The sequence below is a fragment of the Oncorhynchus clarkii genome, unplaced genomic scaffold (assembly GCF_045791955.1).
Source record: "Oncorhynchus clarkii lewisi isolate Uvic-CL-2024 unplaced genomic scaffold, UVic_Ocla_1.0 unplaced_contig_460_pilon_pilon, whole genome shotgun sequence".
In the NCBI taxonomy this organism is placed as follows: Eukaryota; Metazoa; Chordata; class Actinopteri; order Salmoniformes; family Salmonidae; genus Oncorhynchus; species Oncorhynchus clarkii.
The window spans coordinates 41,621-61,362 of NW_027258005.1; the positions used below are offsets into that span (position 1 = coordinate 41,621).

Below are 19,742 nucleotides of genomic sequence, written 5' to 3' on the forward strand. Positions count from 1 at the left end.
CCCACCTTAACCCGTATTTACCATTATAGCCCCACCTTAACCCCTTATGTACCATTCGAGCCCAATCTTAACCCGTATGTACCATTCTAGCCCCACCTTAACCCATTATGTACCATTCTAGCCCCATCTTAACCCCTTATCTACCATTCTATCCCAATCTTAACCCCTTATGTCCCATTCTATCCCCATCTTAATAACCCCTTATGTACTATTCTAGCCCCATCTTAACCCCTTATGTACCATTCTAACCCCATCTTAACCCCTTATCTACCATTCTAACCCCATCTTAACCCCTTATGTACCATTGTAGCCCCATCTTAACTTAAACCCATATGTATCATTCTAGTAGCAAACCAGCAATTAGCCATTAAGTGGAGATTAGTTTATGAATTTCCTGGCTGGGCTGTGGGACAGTGGAGATTAGTTTATCAATGGCCAGGCTGGGCTGTGGGACAGTGGAGATTAGTTTATGAATTTCCTGGCTGGGCTGTGGAACAGTGGATGTGTAGGAATTATTCAAATGGAACTGTTAACAGCCATTAACTGCGATTAATGTGAATAACTAACAGCTATCAACCAATCAGCATCCAGGATCCACATTTTGTGTTTCATAATGAGCGATCTAGTCTGGATTAAACCTCATAGGAAAAGTTTTATAATGGAGGTTTCAGTCAGGTCTGTCTGTTTAACTAAATACTCTGTTTAACTAAATACTCCTTTTGTCTTTGGCAGGAGAGAGACCAGATTCTCCATCTGACAGCAGAAAGAGCCCTTCAGGGGAACCAGACTCTGAGACGCCCAATCCAGTGATGCAACACCACTGCTCCCAGTGTAATATGAGTTTTAAGTGGTTATGGAAGCTGAAAGAGCATGAAAGGAAACACACAGGAGAAAAGCCCTTCCAATGCTCCCAGTGTGGAAATAGATTCTCACGATCACATGACCTAAAATCACATGAGAGGACACACACAGGGGAAAAACCACACAATTGCTCACAGTGTGGAAAGCTTTTTTCCCATTTAGGGAACCTGAACAAACATAAGAGAATACACTCTGGAGAGAAGCCTTACCCCTGTTCCCATTGTGGAAAGAATTTTAGGTTGTCAGGTAACCTGAAAACGCATGAGAGGACACACACAGGGGAGAAACCTTACCATTGCTCCCTGTGTGGTAAGGATTTTACCAAGTTAGGGAACCTGAAAGATCACGAGAAGAAACACACAGGAGAAAAGCCTTACCACTGCTCCAATTGTGGAAAGAGATTTTCAACATCATCAGACTTAAGAAAGCATGAGATGACGCACACCGGGGAGAAATCTTACCATTGCTCTCAGTGTGGAAATAGTTTCTTACGATCACATGACCTGAGATCACATGAGCGGACACACACAGGGGAAAAACCACACAGTTGTTCCCAGTGTGGAAAGTGTTTTTTGCATTTAGGGAACCTGAACAAACATAAGAAAATACACTCTGGGGAGAAGCCTTACCCCTGTTCCCATTGTGGAAAATTCTTTAGGTCGTTAGATAACATGAGGGAGCATGAGAAGACACACGCGGGGAAGAAGCTTTACCATTGCGCCTTGTGCGGAAAGAGATATTCACGATCACATGACCTAAAATCACATAAAAGGAAACACACGGGGGAAGAAAACACACAATTACACACACAGGGGAAAAACCACACAGTTGGTCCCAGTGTGGAAAGAATCACACGCAGTTAGAGAACCGTTCCCGCTGTGGAACTATATTTTCCCGATCACATGACCTAAATTCACATCACATCTAACCAAGCTATATTTATTCAGCACATGTCAGACATGGAGTGGAACACAATGGGCTTCACAGGAAAAAACAATGAAAACAAAAACTGAAATATTTACAAGAAACAGAAGAGGATATAAAAAACTAAAGATGAACAATAAAAAACATTTGTGCCCAGCTGTGGATAAAACACTGCTAGCATTTGTCTGCTCCATTTTCATGATGGCTAGCAGCTAATTGCTACTTAACAGGAATCCAGGACACTAACTTGCGGTGTCAGCCGTAAAGGCTGTCTGCATTGCGGAACCAATAGCAATTGTTTTTTTTTCTTTTTTTTTCTTGTGGATTATTACAACATACAATCTACCTGCAGCGAAGCCGTTCAACATTTACATTACATTCAGTCATCTAGCAGACTCCCGTCCAGAGTGACCCACAGGAGCAACCAGGGTCAAGCGTCCCGCCCAAAGGGATGTCGACAGATCTCCCAACAAGTCAAATCGAGAACTCAAACCATTTATATTATTATATTATTATTATTTAATATTATTTATATTTAGTGAAATGAATACCAAGTATGTCTACTTCACCATCAGCCCATTTTACAGGTAAACTACAGGATCATGTAAAAGCTGTTTTTTGTAAAGGTCCAATACGTAATATTGTAGACTTGTCATAATTAGGAGTCCAGAAAAGTTATCTTCAATGAGACAGTGAGACAGCTTGCGGACTTAATATAAAACTTGAGTCATCGGACACCTTTTTGTTTTTTAAGCCTCTAATGTTGTTGTTATGATGTCATGATTTATGATGTTAGAGCCGATTTCCTCTAATGTTGATGTTATGATGTCATGATTTATGATGTTAGAGCCGATTTCCTCTAATGTTGATGTTATGATGTCATGATTTATGATGTTAGAGCCGATTTCCTCTAATGTTGATGTTATGATGTCATGATTTATGATGTTAGAGCCGATTTCCTCTAATGTTGTTGTCATGATGTCATGATTTATGATGTTAGAGCCGATTTCCTCTAATGTTGTTGTTATGATGTCATGATTTATGATGTTAGAGCCGATTTCCTCTAATGTTGTTGTCATGATGTCATGATTTATGATGTTAGAGCCGATTTCCTCTAATGTTGTTGTTATGATGTCATGATTTATGATGTTAGAGCCGATTTCCTCTAATGTTGTTGTTATGATGTCATGATTTATGATGTTAGAGCCGATTTGGACATGTTGGTATAAAAGACCGAACATACAAGAGCTCCATGTACGTGTGTGTAAATATATGAAATATGAGTGTATATGGTGTATTAGTATTAGGTACCTTTTATGATTTACATTTGTCTGATTGAGGTATGTTCCTTTATTAGTGTAACTTAGTGTTTGTCTCCTCCCCCTCCCCTCTCGCCCATTCATTGTACTGTGGTAAGTGTGTTAGTGATAGGATAAAGGCAGGAAGTTTTGGACTTCGGGGTGAGGAGAGTCCTAGCTAGACGCGGGTGCGGTATAGTCTTTTCACCATACAGACATATGAACAGGCCGTTTTTATGTGTTTTTCACATCTAGTAAATCTATGCTTTTAAGTTGATTGGATAATAATTTATTTGTGAGATATAAGAAGAATAAACCTTTTTTTGTTGCACCATATCCCTGGATGTCATTGGATGTTTTTTTTTTGTCGGTTGGGAACTTAGAATGTGGACTGTACGCGTCCGAAACAAGCGTGCTTCAGGTTTGGGCAGTGGCTGTGGTCAATATGTAAGGAAGCCACTACAGTTGTTATTTGATCTGATGTTAATAGCTGGCATTTAGATGGCCGTAACGAATCGATATGTGGACAGCGGACACCCTTGTTTAACTCTTTGACAATTCAACACTCTCTGAGAAGTTGCCGCGTGTTTACTATTTCACAGCTGGGGTTGTGCTACACATAACTTTTACCTATTGAATAAGAGACTCAACAAAATGTTAAAAGTCCAGGCATGTATAAATAAAATCCAGTCTTGCTTTATCAAAGGCCTTTTCAAAATCTGCTATAAATACCAGGCCTGACTTCTTAGATGTTTCATGGTGTTCTATTATTTCTAGTAGTTGTCGTATTTTATCTCCAATGTATCTTCCCATGTTAAAAACCTGTCTGATCAGGATGAACAATACCTGGTAAAACCATTTTTTAAATCTGAGTACTATGCATTTCGCTAGTATTTTTTGCATCACAACGTTGAAGTTTAAGGGGCCTTCAGTTTTTTTTTAGATAGACTGTGTCTTTATATTTGCCATCTGGGTCTTGTTTTAATAATAGTGAAATCAGACCTTCCTGCTGAGTACCTGACAGACTACCATTTCTATATTAAAACAAGCTAATAATGGAGCTTTGAGTATATCAAAAAAGGCTTGATATACCTCTACCTGTATGCCATCAAGCTCTGGGGTTTTTCCAGACTAAAAGGATTTACTAGCCTCAAAAATTATTCCTCTGTAATTTGGCCCTCGCAATGGTCTTTCTGTGCATTTGTTAATTTTCCATTTTATTTTTTTGGGGGAAAGAATTCCTTACAGTAGTCATCATTCAGAGCATGAGACGGAAAGGAACATATCTGCTTAAAATATTTAGCTTCCTCTTTTAAAATATAATTCTGAGAATCATAGATGACTTTGTCTTTAATAAGTTTCTGCCAATTATTTTTGTTAGGGTTGCTGTGTTGGAGATTCAGGAAGAATTTGGTGCATTTTTCTCCATATTCATTTGCTTTATTTTTGTAATAGATTACATTAGATCGTTTTTGAATAAGTTCCTCAAGTTCTTTTTTGTTTTTTTCTCTAACCTATTTTGTATCTCTGTAGTATTGTTTTTATTGCTATCTACCTGAACTATAGATTCATGTATTTCCATGGTTAGTCTTGTCTCTTTAGGCAGAAACAACTTTTTTTTAATTATTATTGATGAATATTGAATTGAATGACCTCTGAAAGCTACATTTACAGGTATCCCAAACAATAAGGGGATTTGCTGCTGAACCTATATTGTACTGGGAAAAAAACAGTTATAAATTATTTAGTCTTATTTAAGAATAAATTGTCCTGCAGTAGACTTTGATAAAATTTCAATATCCCCATCCACATGAAGGCCAATTAGATGATGGTCTGATCACATTCTGTCTCCTAATCAATACTTGTTTAACCTTTGATGCGAGAGAGAAAGAGACAAGAAAGTAGTCAAGACGACTAGCTTAATTATGTCTCCTCCATGTATATCGTAATAGGTCAGGGGTTGTTAGTCCATAATATTTGTGATCTCCGTAAGGGCACGGTGATGAGTGATTAGCTTTACGGTCCATTGAGGTACTTAACACTGTGTTATAGTCTACTAGCATAATAGGATGATCATTTGTTGCCTGTAAATTCAATAAATTGGTATAAATGTTTTCTAATAAGTATGGATCATCCTGATTTGGACCATATAGATTAATACCATATAGATTAATACCATATAGATGAATACCATATAGATTAATACCATATACATTAATACCATATAGATTAATACCATATAGATTAATACCATATAGATTAAATTAATACCATATAGATTAATACCATATAGATTAATACCATATAGATTAATACCATATAGAGCAATACCATATAGAGTAATACCATATAGATTAATACCATATAGATTAGATTAATACCATATAGATTAATACCATATAGATTAATACCATATAGATTAATACCATATAGAGCAATACCATATAGATTAATACCATATAGATTAGATTAATACCATATAGATTAATACCATATAGATTAATACCATATAGGATTAATACCATATAGAGCAATACCATATAGAGTAATACCATATAGATTAATACCATATAGATTAATACCATATAGATGAATACCGTATAGATTAATACCATATAGATTAATACCATATAGAGTAATACCATATAGATTAATACCATATAGAGTAATACCATATAGATTAATACCATATAGAGTAATACCATATAGATTAATACCATATAGAGTAATATCATATAGAGTAATACCAAATAGATTAATACCATATAGAGCAATACCATATAGATTAATACCATATAGATTAATACCATATAGAGTAATACCATATAGAGTAATACCATATAGATTAATACCATATAGATTAATACCATATAGAGTAATACCATATAGATTAATACCATATGGATTAATACCATATAGATTAATACCATATAGATTAATACCATATAGATTAATACCATATAGATTAATACCATATAGAGCAATACCATATAGATTAATACCATATAGATTAGATTAATACCATATAGATTAATACCATATAGATTAATACCATATAGATGAATACCGTATAGATTAATACCATATAGATTAATACCATATAGAGTAATACCATATAGATTAATACCATATAGAGTAATACCATATAGATTAATACCATATAGAGTAATACCATATAGATTAATACCATATAGAGTAATATCATATAGAGTAATACCAAATAGATTAATACCATATAGAGCAATACCATATAGATTAATACCATATAGATTAATACCATATAGAGTAATACCATATAGAGTAATACCATATAGATTAATACCATATAGATTAATACCATATAGAGTAATACCATATAGATTAATACCATATGGATTAATACCATATAGATTAATACCATATAGATTAATACCATATAGATTAATACCATATAGATTAATACCATATAGAGCAATACCATATAGATTAATACCATATAGATTAGATTAATACCATATAGATTAATACCATATAGATTAATACCATATAGGATTAATACCATATAGAGCAATACCATATAGAGTAATACCATATAGATTAATACCATATAGATTAATACCATATAGATTAATACCATATAGATTAATACCATATAGAGTAATACCATATAGATTAATACCATATAGAGTAATACCATATAGATTAATACCATATAGATTAATACCATATAGATTAATACCATATAGAGTAATATCATATAGATTAATACCAAATAGATTAATACCATATAGAGCAATACCATATAGATTAATACCATATAGATTAATACCATATAGAGTAATACCATATAGAGTAATACCATATAGATTAATACCATATAGATTAATACCATATAGAGTAATACCATATAGATTAATACCATATGGATTAATACCATATAGATTAATACCATATAGATTAATACCATATAGATTAATACCATATAGATTAATACCATATAGAGTAATACCATATAGATTAATACCATATAGATTAATACCATATAGATTAATACCATATAGAGTAATGCCATATAGATTAATACCATATAGAGCAATACCATATAGATTAATACCATATAGATTAGATTAATACCATATAGATTAATACCATATAGATTAATACCATATAGATTAATACCATATAGAGCAATACCATATAGAGTAATACCATATAGATTAATACCATATAGATTAATACCATATAGATTAATACATTATAGATTAATACCGTATAGATTAATACCATATAGATTAATACCATATAGAGTAATACCATATAGATTAATACCATATAGAGTAATACCATATAGATTAATACCATATAGATTAATACCATATAGATTAATACCAAATAGATTAATACCATATAGAGCAATACCATATAGATTAATACCATATAGATTAATACCATATAGAGTAATACCATATAGATTAATACCATATAGATTAATACCATATAGATTAATACCATATAGAGTAATACCATATAGATTAATACCATATAGATTAATACCATATAGAGCAATACCATATAGATTAATACCATATAGAGTAATACCATATAGATTAATACCATATAGATTAATACCATATAGATTAATACCAAATAGATTAATACCATATAGATTAATACCATATAGATTAATACCATATAGATTAATACCATATAGAGTAATACCATATAGATTAATACCATATAGATTAATACCATATAGAGTAATACCATATAGATTAATACCATATAGATTAATACCATATAGAGCAATACCATATAGGTTAATACCATATAGAGTAATACCATATAGATTAATACCATATAGATTAATACCATATAGATTAATACCATATAGAGCAATACCATATAGATGAATACCATATAGAGCAATACCATATAGATTAATACCATATAGATTAATACCATATAGATTAATACCATATAGATTAATACCATATAGATTAATACCATATAGAGTAATACCATATAGATTAATACCATATAGATTAATACCATATAGATTAATATCATATAGATTAATACCATATAGATTAATACCATATAGATTAATACCATATAGATTAATACCACATAGAGTAATACCATATAGATTAATACCATATAGATTAATACCATATAGATTAATACCATATAGATTAATACCATATAGAGTGATACCATATAGATTAATACCATATAGATTAATACCATATAGATTAATACCATATAGAGTAATACCATATATATTAATACCATATATATTAATACCATATAGATTAATACCATATAGAGTAATACCATATAGATTAATACTATATAGATTAATACCGTGTAGATTAATAACATATAGATGATCTGTTTTTCCATCCACTTTTATATTGAAAAGGAGCCACCTTCCTTGCGAATAATTGTTGACTGTTTACACATTCGGATCGACATTTTTGATAATTAATATCATCACACCTTTTGAGTTCCTTTGTCCATGACAGAACATTATTTCACCAACCCCATTTCCTTTTTCCACGCAATTTCATCTCAGGATGTAGATCGAGTTTCCTGTAAATAGTAAATGTTATATTCCTTTTCCTTCAGCCGCATAAAGACTGATCTTTTCCTATAATCTCTCAAACCGTTACAATTCTAACCGGCTATACTTATTGTAGCCCTTACTGTAACTAGACACTATTCTCAGTCTAAATGGACCAGAATTAGTGCTTGTAAAGTTACTGCCATCAGAGGTATTCTGAAGGTCAAAAATAGAGATTTCAAATGTCTGATGTTTAGAATTCAAGAAGCACGTTCGAGCAACCATTTGTTTGGTTCTGTTTGCCTGTGAGCCAATGCCACGGATGTTAGAAAATTTTGTCAAGATGTTACGTGTCTAGTAGATCTGAGTAGGTTGATGTGTATGATACTGGATGTGATTTAGTGAGAGTGTGTACGATGTCTGGATTAGAGTAAGACTATAATGTGTGATGTCTGAAATAAAGAATAACCCAGCCAGTTTGCATGGTTGAGTGTCTGTGTGTGTACGATGCCTGGATTAGAGTAAGACTATAATGTGTGATGTCTGAAATAAAGAATAACCCAGCCAGTTTGCATGGTTGAGTGTCTGTGTGTGTACGATGTCTGGATTAGAGTAAGACTATAATGTGTGATGTCTGAAATAAAGAATAACCCAGCCAGTTTGCATGGTTGAGTGTCTGTGTGTGTACGATGCCTGGATTAGAGTAAGACTATAATGTGTGATGTCTGAAATAAAGAATAACCCAGCCAGTTTGCATGGTTGAGTGTCTGTGTGTGTACGATGTCTGGATTAGAGTAAGACTATAATGTGTGATGTCTGAAATAAAGAATAACCCAGCCAGTTTGCATGGTTGAGTGTCTGTGTTTGTACGATGCCTGGATTAGAGTAAGACTATAATGTGTGATGTCTGAAATAAAGAATAACCCAGCCAGTTTGCATGGTTGAGTGTCTGTGTGTGTAACATGGAGTGTAGCCTTAATATTCAGGATGATGATTGTAATCCGTGTCGTATATAAACATCATAGTTACAATAAACTTCCTTTTCATAGAAAAACACATCCCAGCATTTCCATAGTAATTGATGTTTCACATAATGATGAAAGAGACCTTGCATTACTAAAGAGATGGTTTCACTACAGTACACATGTATCCCGTACATTATGTTGTTATTCCCCAACGTTTCTGTTCTGATATCTTCCCATTGCTTGTTGTAAACATAAATAAACGTATAGACAAAGACACAAAAGATAGACACACAAAAATCATATTTAATTACAAAAAAGTTCTCGATAATAGAGAGAGACAGAGTGAGAGAAGAAAAGAGAGGGGAGAGGAGAGAGAGATGCTACTGGGGAATGGAATCCTCCACAAGCTACTGGGGAATCCTCCACAAGCTACTGGGGAATCCTCCACAAGCTACTGGGGAATCCTCCACAAGCTAATGGGGAATCCTCCACAAGCTACTGGGGAGTCCACCACAAGCTACTGAGGAATCCTCCACAAGCTACTGGGGAATCATCCACAAGCTACTGGGGAATCCTCCACAAGCTACTGGGGAATCCTCCACAAACTACTGAGTCCACCACAAGCTACTGGGGAATCCTCCACAAGCTAATGGGGAATCCTCCACAAGCTACTGGGGAATCCTCCACAAGCTACAGGGGAATCCTCCACAAGCTACAGGGGAATCATCCACAAGATACTGGGGAATCATCAACAAGCAACTGGGGAATCCTCCAATAGCAACTGGGGAATCCTCCACAAGCTACTGGGGAATCCTCCACAAGCTACTGGGGAATCCTCCACTAGCTACTGGGGAATCCTCCACAAGCTACTGGGGAATCCTCCACAAGCTACTGGGGAATCTTCCACAAGCTACTGGGGAATCCTCCACAAGCTACTGGGGAATCCTCCACAAGCTACTGGGGAATCCTCCACAAGCTACTGCAAAGCTGTCATCAAGGCAAAGTGGGTGGCAACTTTGAAGAATCTGAAATATAAAATATATTTTGATTTAACACTTGGTTGAACACTTGTTTTGGTTACTACATGATCCCATATGTGTTATTTCATAATGTTGATGTCTTCACTATTAAGGAAATAAAGAAAAACCCTGGAATGAGTCGGTGTGTCCAAACGTTTGACTGGTACTGTATGTTGGGTTGGTAACGTGTGGAAAGACCCACCTCATTGGTTAATATTCCCTGTAGTAGAAACATCTGTTGGGTCTGTAGGATGTGGAAAGACCCACCTCATTGGTTAATATTCACTGTAGTAGAAACATCTGTTGGGTTGGTATAATGTGGAAAGACCCACCTCATTGGTTAATATTCCCTGTAGTAGAAACATCTGTTGGGTCTGTAGGATGTGGAAAGACCCACCTCATTGGTTAATATTCACTGTAGTAGAAACATCTGTTGGGTTGGTATAATGTGGAAAGACCCACCTCATTGGCTAATATTCCCTGTAGTAGAAACATCTGTTGGGTCTGTAGGATGTGGAAAGACGCACCTCATTGGTTAATATTCGCTGTAGTAGAAACATCAGGTTGGTAGAATGTGGAAAGACCCACCTCATTGGTTAATATTCACTGTAGTAGAAACATCAGGTTGGTAGAATGTGGAAAGACCCACCTCATTGGTTAGTTTTCTCTGGGTAATGAGTAATGCAGTTTAAAGGCAGTGGTCCATTTTGAACCCACAACTCCCTCCCTGTTTTTCAACTAGTCGCTCAGTACAGCACCGTTAATATTTAATTGAACGTTCTAGTACTTTTCCATACTGAACACAGCTCAGTACTGTTACACCGTGTAGGAGCAGTTTGGACCTACTCAGTTCTGTTACACCATGTAGGAGCAGTTTGGACCTACTCAGTACTGTGACACCGTGTAGGAGCAGTTTGGACCTACTCAGTACTGTTACACCGTGTAGGAGGAGTTTGGACCTACTCAGTACTGTTACACCGTGTAGGAGCAGTTTGGACCTACTCAGTACTGTTACACCGTGTAGGAGCAGTTTGGACCTACTCAGTACTGTTACACCGTGTAGGAGCAGTTTGGACCTACTCAGTACTGTTACACCGTGTAGGAGCAGTTTGGACCTACTCAGTACTGTTACACCGTGTAGGAGCAGTTTGGACCTACTCAGTACTGTTACACCGTGTTGGAGCAGGTTGGACCTACTCAGTACTGTTACACCGTGTAGGAGCAGTTTGGACCTACTCAGTACTGTTACACTGTGTAGGAGCAGTTTGGACCTACTCAGTACTGTTACACCGTGTAGGAGCAGTTTGGACCTACTCAGTACTGTTACACCGTGTAGGAGCAGTTTGGACCTACTCAGTACTGTGACACCGTGTAGGAGCAGTTTGGACCTACTCAGTACTGTTACACCGCGTAAGAGCAGTTTGGACCTACTCAGTACAGTTACACCGTGTAGGAGCAGTTTGGACCTACTCAGTACTGTGACACCGTGTAGGAGCAGTTTGGACCTACTCAGTACTGTTACACCATGTAGGAGCAGTTTGGACCTACTCAGTACTGTTACAGCATGTAGGAGCAGTTTGGACCTACTCAGTACTGTTACACCGTGTAGGAGCAGTTTGGACCTACTCAGTACTGTTACACCGTGTAGGAGCAGTTTGGACCTACTCAGTACTGTTACACCGTGTAGGAGCAGTTTGGACCTACTCAGTACTGTTACACCGTGTAGGAGCAGTTTGGAGCTACTCAGTACTGTTACACCGTGTAGGAGCAGTTTGGACCTACTCAGTACTGTTACACCGTGTAGGAGCAGTTTGGACCTACTCAGTACTGTTACAGCATGTAGGAGCAGTTTGGACCTACTCAGTACTGTGACACCGTGTAGGAGCAGTTTGGACCTACTCAGTACTGTTACACCGTGTAGGAGCAGTTTGGACCTACTCAGTACTGTTACACCGTGTAGGAGCAGTTTGGACCTACTCAGTACTGTTACACCGTGTAGGAGCAGTTTGGACCTACTCAGTACTGTTACACCGTGTAGGAGCAGTTTGGACCTACTCAGTACTGTTACACCGTGTAGGAGCAGTTTGGACCTACTCAGTACTGTTACACCGTGTAGGAGCAGTTTGGACCTACTCAGTACTGTTACACCGTGTAGGAGCAGTTTGGACCTACTCAGTACTGTTACACCGTGTAGGAGCAGTTTGGACCTACTCAGTACTGTTACACCGTGTAGGAGCAGTTTGGACCTACTCAGTTCTGTTACACCGTGTTGGAGCAGTTTGGACCTACTCAGTACTGTTACACCGTGTAGGAGCAGTTTGGACCTACTCAGTACTGTTACACCGTGTAGGAGCAGTTTGGACCTACTCAGTACTGTTACACCGTGTAGGAGCAGTTTGGACCTACTCAGTACTGTTACACCGTGTAGGAGCAGTTTGGACCTACTCAGTACTGTTACACCGTGTAGGAGCAGTTTGGACCAATGGGATCTAGCTAACCTATCTGTTTGTTTGATTTTCTAAATGTGCAGGAGTAAATTGTTAAAGATATTCGCTAATCGACACATGCTTTTCTTTATACGTCTCAATATTATATGAATAAATAAATACAAAATATAATTAAGTGTCTCAAAATAAAATAAAAATGTCCCTTGACTGTTACCCTCCCAGCCACCAGGTGGCGATGGGCCTGTTTCAGGGCAATGCTGCCGGTGTGACGTATAATCTAATGGACGGGACGCTTCTTCATACAAGAAAAGCGAGTTATTCACCTCGGTAGCTTTCTAGCCAACATAGCAGATTTTTAAATGCTTTCGTTTTATATTAGCGACTGTGTGTTAAACACACTTGTAGTATCTACTAGCTAGTTACACCTTTTCATTAAATATTTACGTTGTTGTTAGTCAGCTAGCTAGCTGGGTAAATTAGCAGTAGTGCTAGTCTAGTCACTAATGCTAACTAGCTAGCTATCTAGCTAACATCCCGACCATGAGCTCACTAAACGAGGGGATCTGCTGGACGGAGAAAGAAACTCTGGGGCTGAACATTGTCGTGAAAGAGGAGAAGGAAGAAGAGGATGTCACAGTAAAACAAGAAACAGAGGTTGAGGCTGTTACAGTGAAAGAAGAAGAGAAAGAGGTTAAATTGACAGAAGATGAAGACGCGTTCAGAGTGAAAGAGGAGGAGGATGTCACAGTAAAAGAAGAGGAGGAAGAGAAAGAGGAGATGACTGTCACAGTGAAAGAAGAGGAAGACGTTTTTGTAATGAAAGAAGTGGGGGAGATTACTGTCACATTAGAAGAAGAAGAAGAGGAGACGGGAGATCTGATTAACAACAGTGAGTAATATCTTTGTGAAAGCTACAAATAGACGGCGCGGCCAATAAAACGTTAATAAATCAAATGTATTTATATAGCCCTTCGTACATCATCTGATATCTCAAAGTGCTGTACAGAAACCCAGCCTAAAACCCCAAAGAGCAAGCGATACAGGTGTAGAAGCACGGTGGCTAGGAGAAACTACCTAGAAAAGTCAAAACCTAGGAAGAAACCTAGAGAGGAACCAGGCTATGAGGGGTGGCCAGACCTCTTCTGGCTGTGCCAGATAGAGATTATAACAGAACATGGCCTAGATGTTCAAATGTTCATAGATGACCAGCAGGGTCAAATAATAATAATCACAGTGGTTGTCAAGGGTGCAACAGGTCAGCACCTCAGGAGTAAATGTCAGTTTGCTTTTCATAGCCGATCATTCAGAGTATCTCTACCACTCCTGCTGTCTCTAGAGAGTTGAAAACAGCAGTTCTGGGACCTGTAGCACGTCCGGTGAACAGGTCAGGGTTCCATAGCCGCAGGCAGAACAGTTGAATCTGGAGCAGCAGCACTGCCAGGTGGACTGAGGACAACAAGGAGTTATCAGGCCATGTAGTCCTGAGGCACAGGTCCTACGAAAGAGGGAACGAAAGAGAGAGATAAAATTAGAGTGCATACTTAAATTCACACAGGACACCGGATAAGACAGGAGAAATACTCCAGATATAACAGACTGGCCCTAGCCCCCCGACACATAAACTACTGCAGCATAAATACTGGAGGCTGAGACAGGAGGGGTCGGGTCGGGAGACACTGTGGCCCGTCCGATGATACCCCCGGACAGGGCCAAACATGAAGGATATAACCCCACCCACTTTGCCAAAGCACAGCCCCCACACCACTAGAGGGATATCTTCAACCACCAACTTACCATCCTGAGACAAGTCCAAGTATAGCCCAAAAAGATCTCCGCCATGGCACAACCCACTTAAGTGACGCACCCCTCCTAGGGACGGCATGGAAGAGCACCAGTAAGCCAGTGTCTCAGCCCCTGTAATAGGGTTAGAGGCAGAGAATCCCAGTGGAGAGAGCGGAACCGGCCAGGCAGAGACAGCAAGGGCGATTCTTTGCTCCAGTGCCTTTCCGTTCACCTTCACACCCCTGTGTGAAGGTGAACTTTGTAACACTATGGAACACTATGGAACGCTATGGAACACTATGGAACGCTATGGAACACTATGGAACGCTATGGAACGCTATGGAACGCTATGGAACGCTATGGAACACTATGGAACGCTATGGAACGCTATGGAACGCTATGGAACGCTATGGAACGCTATGGAACGCTATGGAACACTATGGAACGCTATGGAACACTATGGAACACTATGGAACGCTATGGAACACTATGGACTATCATCTCTGGAAGATAAATATGTATTATTAGATTTAATTGTGCTGAGACTCACTTAAAATGTTTGCCTGACAGAAACCATTGATTTCAAAGTTTAACAAACCATACAACTCTATTGACAAGGACCACTTTTAGTCCCCAACCGACCCCTCGTGCCCCTAGGGGGGGTCGTTCGTGCCCCTGGAGGGGGTTGTACCCCTAGGGGGGTCGTGTCCCACAGTTTGGGAACCACCCTGTAGCCTACTGACATCTTTACAAGCGTGATTCATAAATCAGGGTGAGAGATGTTTAATTAGACAAGAATGGATTCACTTTTTCAATGACAGATAAGGACACTACAGTTAAACGTTTCACATTGGATTTATTAACTACAAAAAGGTGGGATGCGTTTTTTAATGATGTTGCTGCTCTGCACAAACAAGCTGGTTAGTTAGCTAGCTGGCTTGGGCCCAACGTTAAGCCACCAGACATTCAAAGCTGCTCCTCCTAGGTTTAATTCTGTGGGCCTAATTCAGATGGTGGCTGGCAGCTCACTGGTCTGTCCATTGTGACTATCAGCTCATTGGTCTGTCCGTAGTGACTGGCAGCTCACTGGTCTGTCCATAGTGACTATCAGCTCATTGGTCTGTCCGTAGTGACTGGCAGCTCACTGGTCTGTCCATAGTGACTGGCAGCTCACTGGTCTGTCCATAGTGACTGGCAGCTCACTGGTCTGTCCATAGTGACTGGCAGCTCACTGGTCTGTCCGTAGTGACTATCAGCTCACTGGTCTGTCCATAGTGACTGGCAGCTCACTGGTCTGTCCGTAGTGACTATCAGCTCACTGGTCTGTCCGTAGTGACTTTCAGCTCACTGGTCTGTCCATCCATTTACTGTACTGTACTGAGCTATACTCTACTCTACTGAGCTATACTTTACTGTGCTGAGCTATACTCTACTGTGCTGAGCTATACTCTACTGAGCTATACTCTACTGAGCTATACTCTACTGAGCTATACTCTACTGTACCGAGCTATACTCTACTGTTCTGAGCTATACTCTACTCTACTGAGCTATACTCTACTGAGCTATACTCTACTGTACCGAGCTATACTCTTCTCTACTGAGCTATACTCTACTGAGCTATACTCTACTGTACTGAGCTATACTCTACTCTACTGAGCTATACTCTACTGTGCTGAGCTATACTCTACTGAGCTATACTCTACTGTACCGAGCTATACTCTACTGTTCTGAGCTATACTCTACTCTACTGAGCTATACTCTACTGAGCTATACTCTACTGTACCGAGCTATACTCTTCTCTACTGAGCTATACTCTACTGAGCTATACTCTACTGTACTGAGCTATACTCTACTCTACTGAGCTATACTCTACTCTACCGAGCTATACTCTACTGTATTGTACTGAGCTATACTCTACTCTACTGAGCTATACTCTACTGAACTATACTCTACTGTACTGCGCTATACTCTACTCTACTGAGCTATACTCTACTGAGCTATACTCTACTGTACTGTGCTGAGCTATACTCTACTCTACTGAGCTATACTCTACTGTACCAAGCTATACTCTACTGTACTGAGCTATACTCTACTGTGCTGAGCTATACTCTACTGTACCAAGCTATACTCTACTGTACTGAGCTATACTCTACTGTACTGAGCTATACTCTACTGTACTGTGCTGAGCTATACTCTACTCTACTGAGCTATACTCTACTGTACCAAGCTATACTCTACTGTACTGAGCTATACTCTACTGTACCGAGCTATACTCTACTGTACCGAGCTATACTCTACTGTACCGAGCTATACTCTGCTGTACTGAGCTATACTCTACTCTACTGAGCTATACTCTACTCTACTGAGCTATACTCTACTCTACCGAGCTATACTCTACTGTATTGTACTGAGCTATACTCTACTGTATTGTACTGAGCTATACTCTACTGTACTGAGCTATACTGTACTGGGCTATACTGTACTGTGCTGGACTCTACTCTACTGTACTGAGCTATACTCTCCTATACTGAGCTGAGCTATACTCTCCTCTACTGTACTGAGCTATGCTCTCCTATACTGTACTGAGCTATGCTCTCCTTTACTGTACTGAGCTATACTCTCCTATACTGAGCTATGCTCTCCTCTACTGTACTGAGCTATGCTCTCCTATACTGTAATGAGCTATACTCTCCTATACTGAGCTATACTTTCCTCTACTGTGCTGAGCTATGCTCTCCTATACTGAGCTATACTCTCCTCTACTGAGCTATACTCTCCTCTACTGTGCTGAGCTATGCTCTCCTCTACTGTACTGAGCTATGCTCATCAACTAATCTCCACTGTCCCACAGCTCTCCCAGGAAATTCATAAACTAATCTCCACTATTCCACAGCCCAGCCAGGCAATTTATAAACTAATCTCCACTGTTCCACAGCCCAGCCAGGCAATTTATAAATTAATCTCCACTGTCCCACAGCCCTGCCAGGTAATTCATAAACTAATCTCCACTGTCCAGCCAGGCAATTCATAAACTATTTTCCACTGGAAAAAAGAAACTCAACATTATTACCCCATGTTTCTAGTCCAGCATTTGGTTTGTAACAGAAGGGACTTGTTCTAAACCTTGCTATCTGACCTCTGACCTCTGCATTTTGTATTCGTACAGACAATATGTATAGAACGTATTCTGGTGATTTATTATTCAATAGAAATGTATGGAAAATATGTATTTATTCCTATGTAATCTCCCTTTACCTGCTATAATGAAAAGATAGTGGCTAATTGTTGGTTTGTTACTAGAACGGTACATAAGGGGTTAAGATGGGGCTATAATGGTACATACCGGGTTAAGATGGGGCTAGAATGGTACATAAGGGGTTTAGATGGGGCTAGAATGTTTGTTTCCAACATTTACTTGCTATAGTGACCGCTAGTGGTTAATTGTTGGGTTGTTACTAGAATGGTAAATAATGGGTTAACAGCCATTACCCGGGTAGTATTGTGAATAACTAATGGCTATTAACCAATCGGCATTCATGTTCCAAGTGTACTGTTTAATCTAGTCTAGATTAAACCTCATAGGAAGACGGTTTTATCATGTGGAGGTTTCATCCAGGTTTCTCTGTTTAACCAAATACTCTGTCTTTGGCAGGAGAGAGACCAGTCTGTCACTCTGACAGCAGTAAGAGTCCTTCAGAGGAACCAGACCCAGAGACTCCCAAACCAGTGAGACGACTCAACTGCTCCCAGTGTAATAAGAGTTTCAAGTTGTCATTGAACCTAAAAAAGCATGAGAGAAAACACACAGGAGGAAAACCTTTCCACTGCTCCCAGTGTGGAAAGAGATTTTCACGATCACAGAACCTAAAAAAACATAGTAGAATACACACAGGAGAAAAGCCTTACCACTGTTCCCATTGTGGAAAGAATTTTAAGTTGTTGGATAAGCTGAAGGAGCACGAGAGGACGCACACAGGGGAGAAACCGTACCATTGCTCCGTGTGTGGAAAAGGTTTTGCCCAGTTAGCTTACCAAAAAGAGCATGAAAGGAAACACACAGAAGAAAAGCCTTTCCAATGTTCCCAGTGTGGAAAGAGATTTTCCCGATCACAGAACCTAAAAATGCATCAGAGGACACACACAGGGGAGAAAACGTATCTCTGTTCCCAGTGTGGAAAGTGTTTTACTCATTTATGGAGCCTGAACAAACACAATAGAATGCACACAGGAGAAAAATCTTACCACTGTTCCCATTGTGGACAGAGTTTTAGGTTGTTAGGGAACCTAAAAGAGCATGAAAGGAAACACACAGGCGAAAAGCCTTTCCAATGTTCCCATTGTGGAAAGAGATTTACACGAGCACAGCAACTAAAATCACATGAGAGGACACACACAGGGGAGAAACCATACCACTGCTCCCAGTGTGAAAAAAGTTTTACGCAGTTAGCGAGCCTGAACACTCATAAGAGAATACACACAGGAGAAACGCCTTACCCCTGTGCCCTATGTGAAAAGAGATTTTCAAGACCACAGGAACTAAAATCACATGAGAGGACACACACGGGAGAGAAACCATACCACTGCTCCCAGTGTAAAAAGAGTTTTTCGCTGTTAGGGAGCCTGAACAAACATAATAGAATCCACACCGGAGAAAAGCCTTACCACTGTGGCCATTGTGGAAAGACATTTTCACGATCACAGGACCTAAAATCACATGAGAGGACACACACAGGAGAAAAGCCTTACCCCTGTCCCCATTGTGGAAAGAGATTTTCACGATCACAGGAACTAAAATCACATGAGAGGACACACACCGGGGAGAAACCTTATCATTGCTCCCTCTGTGGAAAGGATTTTTCCCATTTAGGGAGCCTGAACAAACATAAGAAGACAATGCACTCTTG

At 38.9% G+C, this 19,742-nt stretch overlaps 1 protein-coding gene across 1 annotated transcript in view; it reads left to right on the top strand.

Moving 5' to 3' along the window:
- The window catches only part of LOC139394468 (zinc finger protein 239-like), a 133,352-nt gene that overhangs the window by 20,004 nt on the left and 93,606 nt on the right, over positions 1 to 19,742 (top strand). Inside the window, exon 2 of the mRNA XM_071142537.1 lies at positions 733 to 1,889. Coding sequence (XP_070998638.1) covers positions 733 to 1,724 — 992 coding nt within the window. The 3' untranslated portion in view covers positions 1,725 to 1,889. Of the gene's footprint in view, positions 1 to 732 lie in introns of the transcript that reaches the window.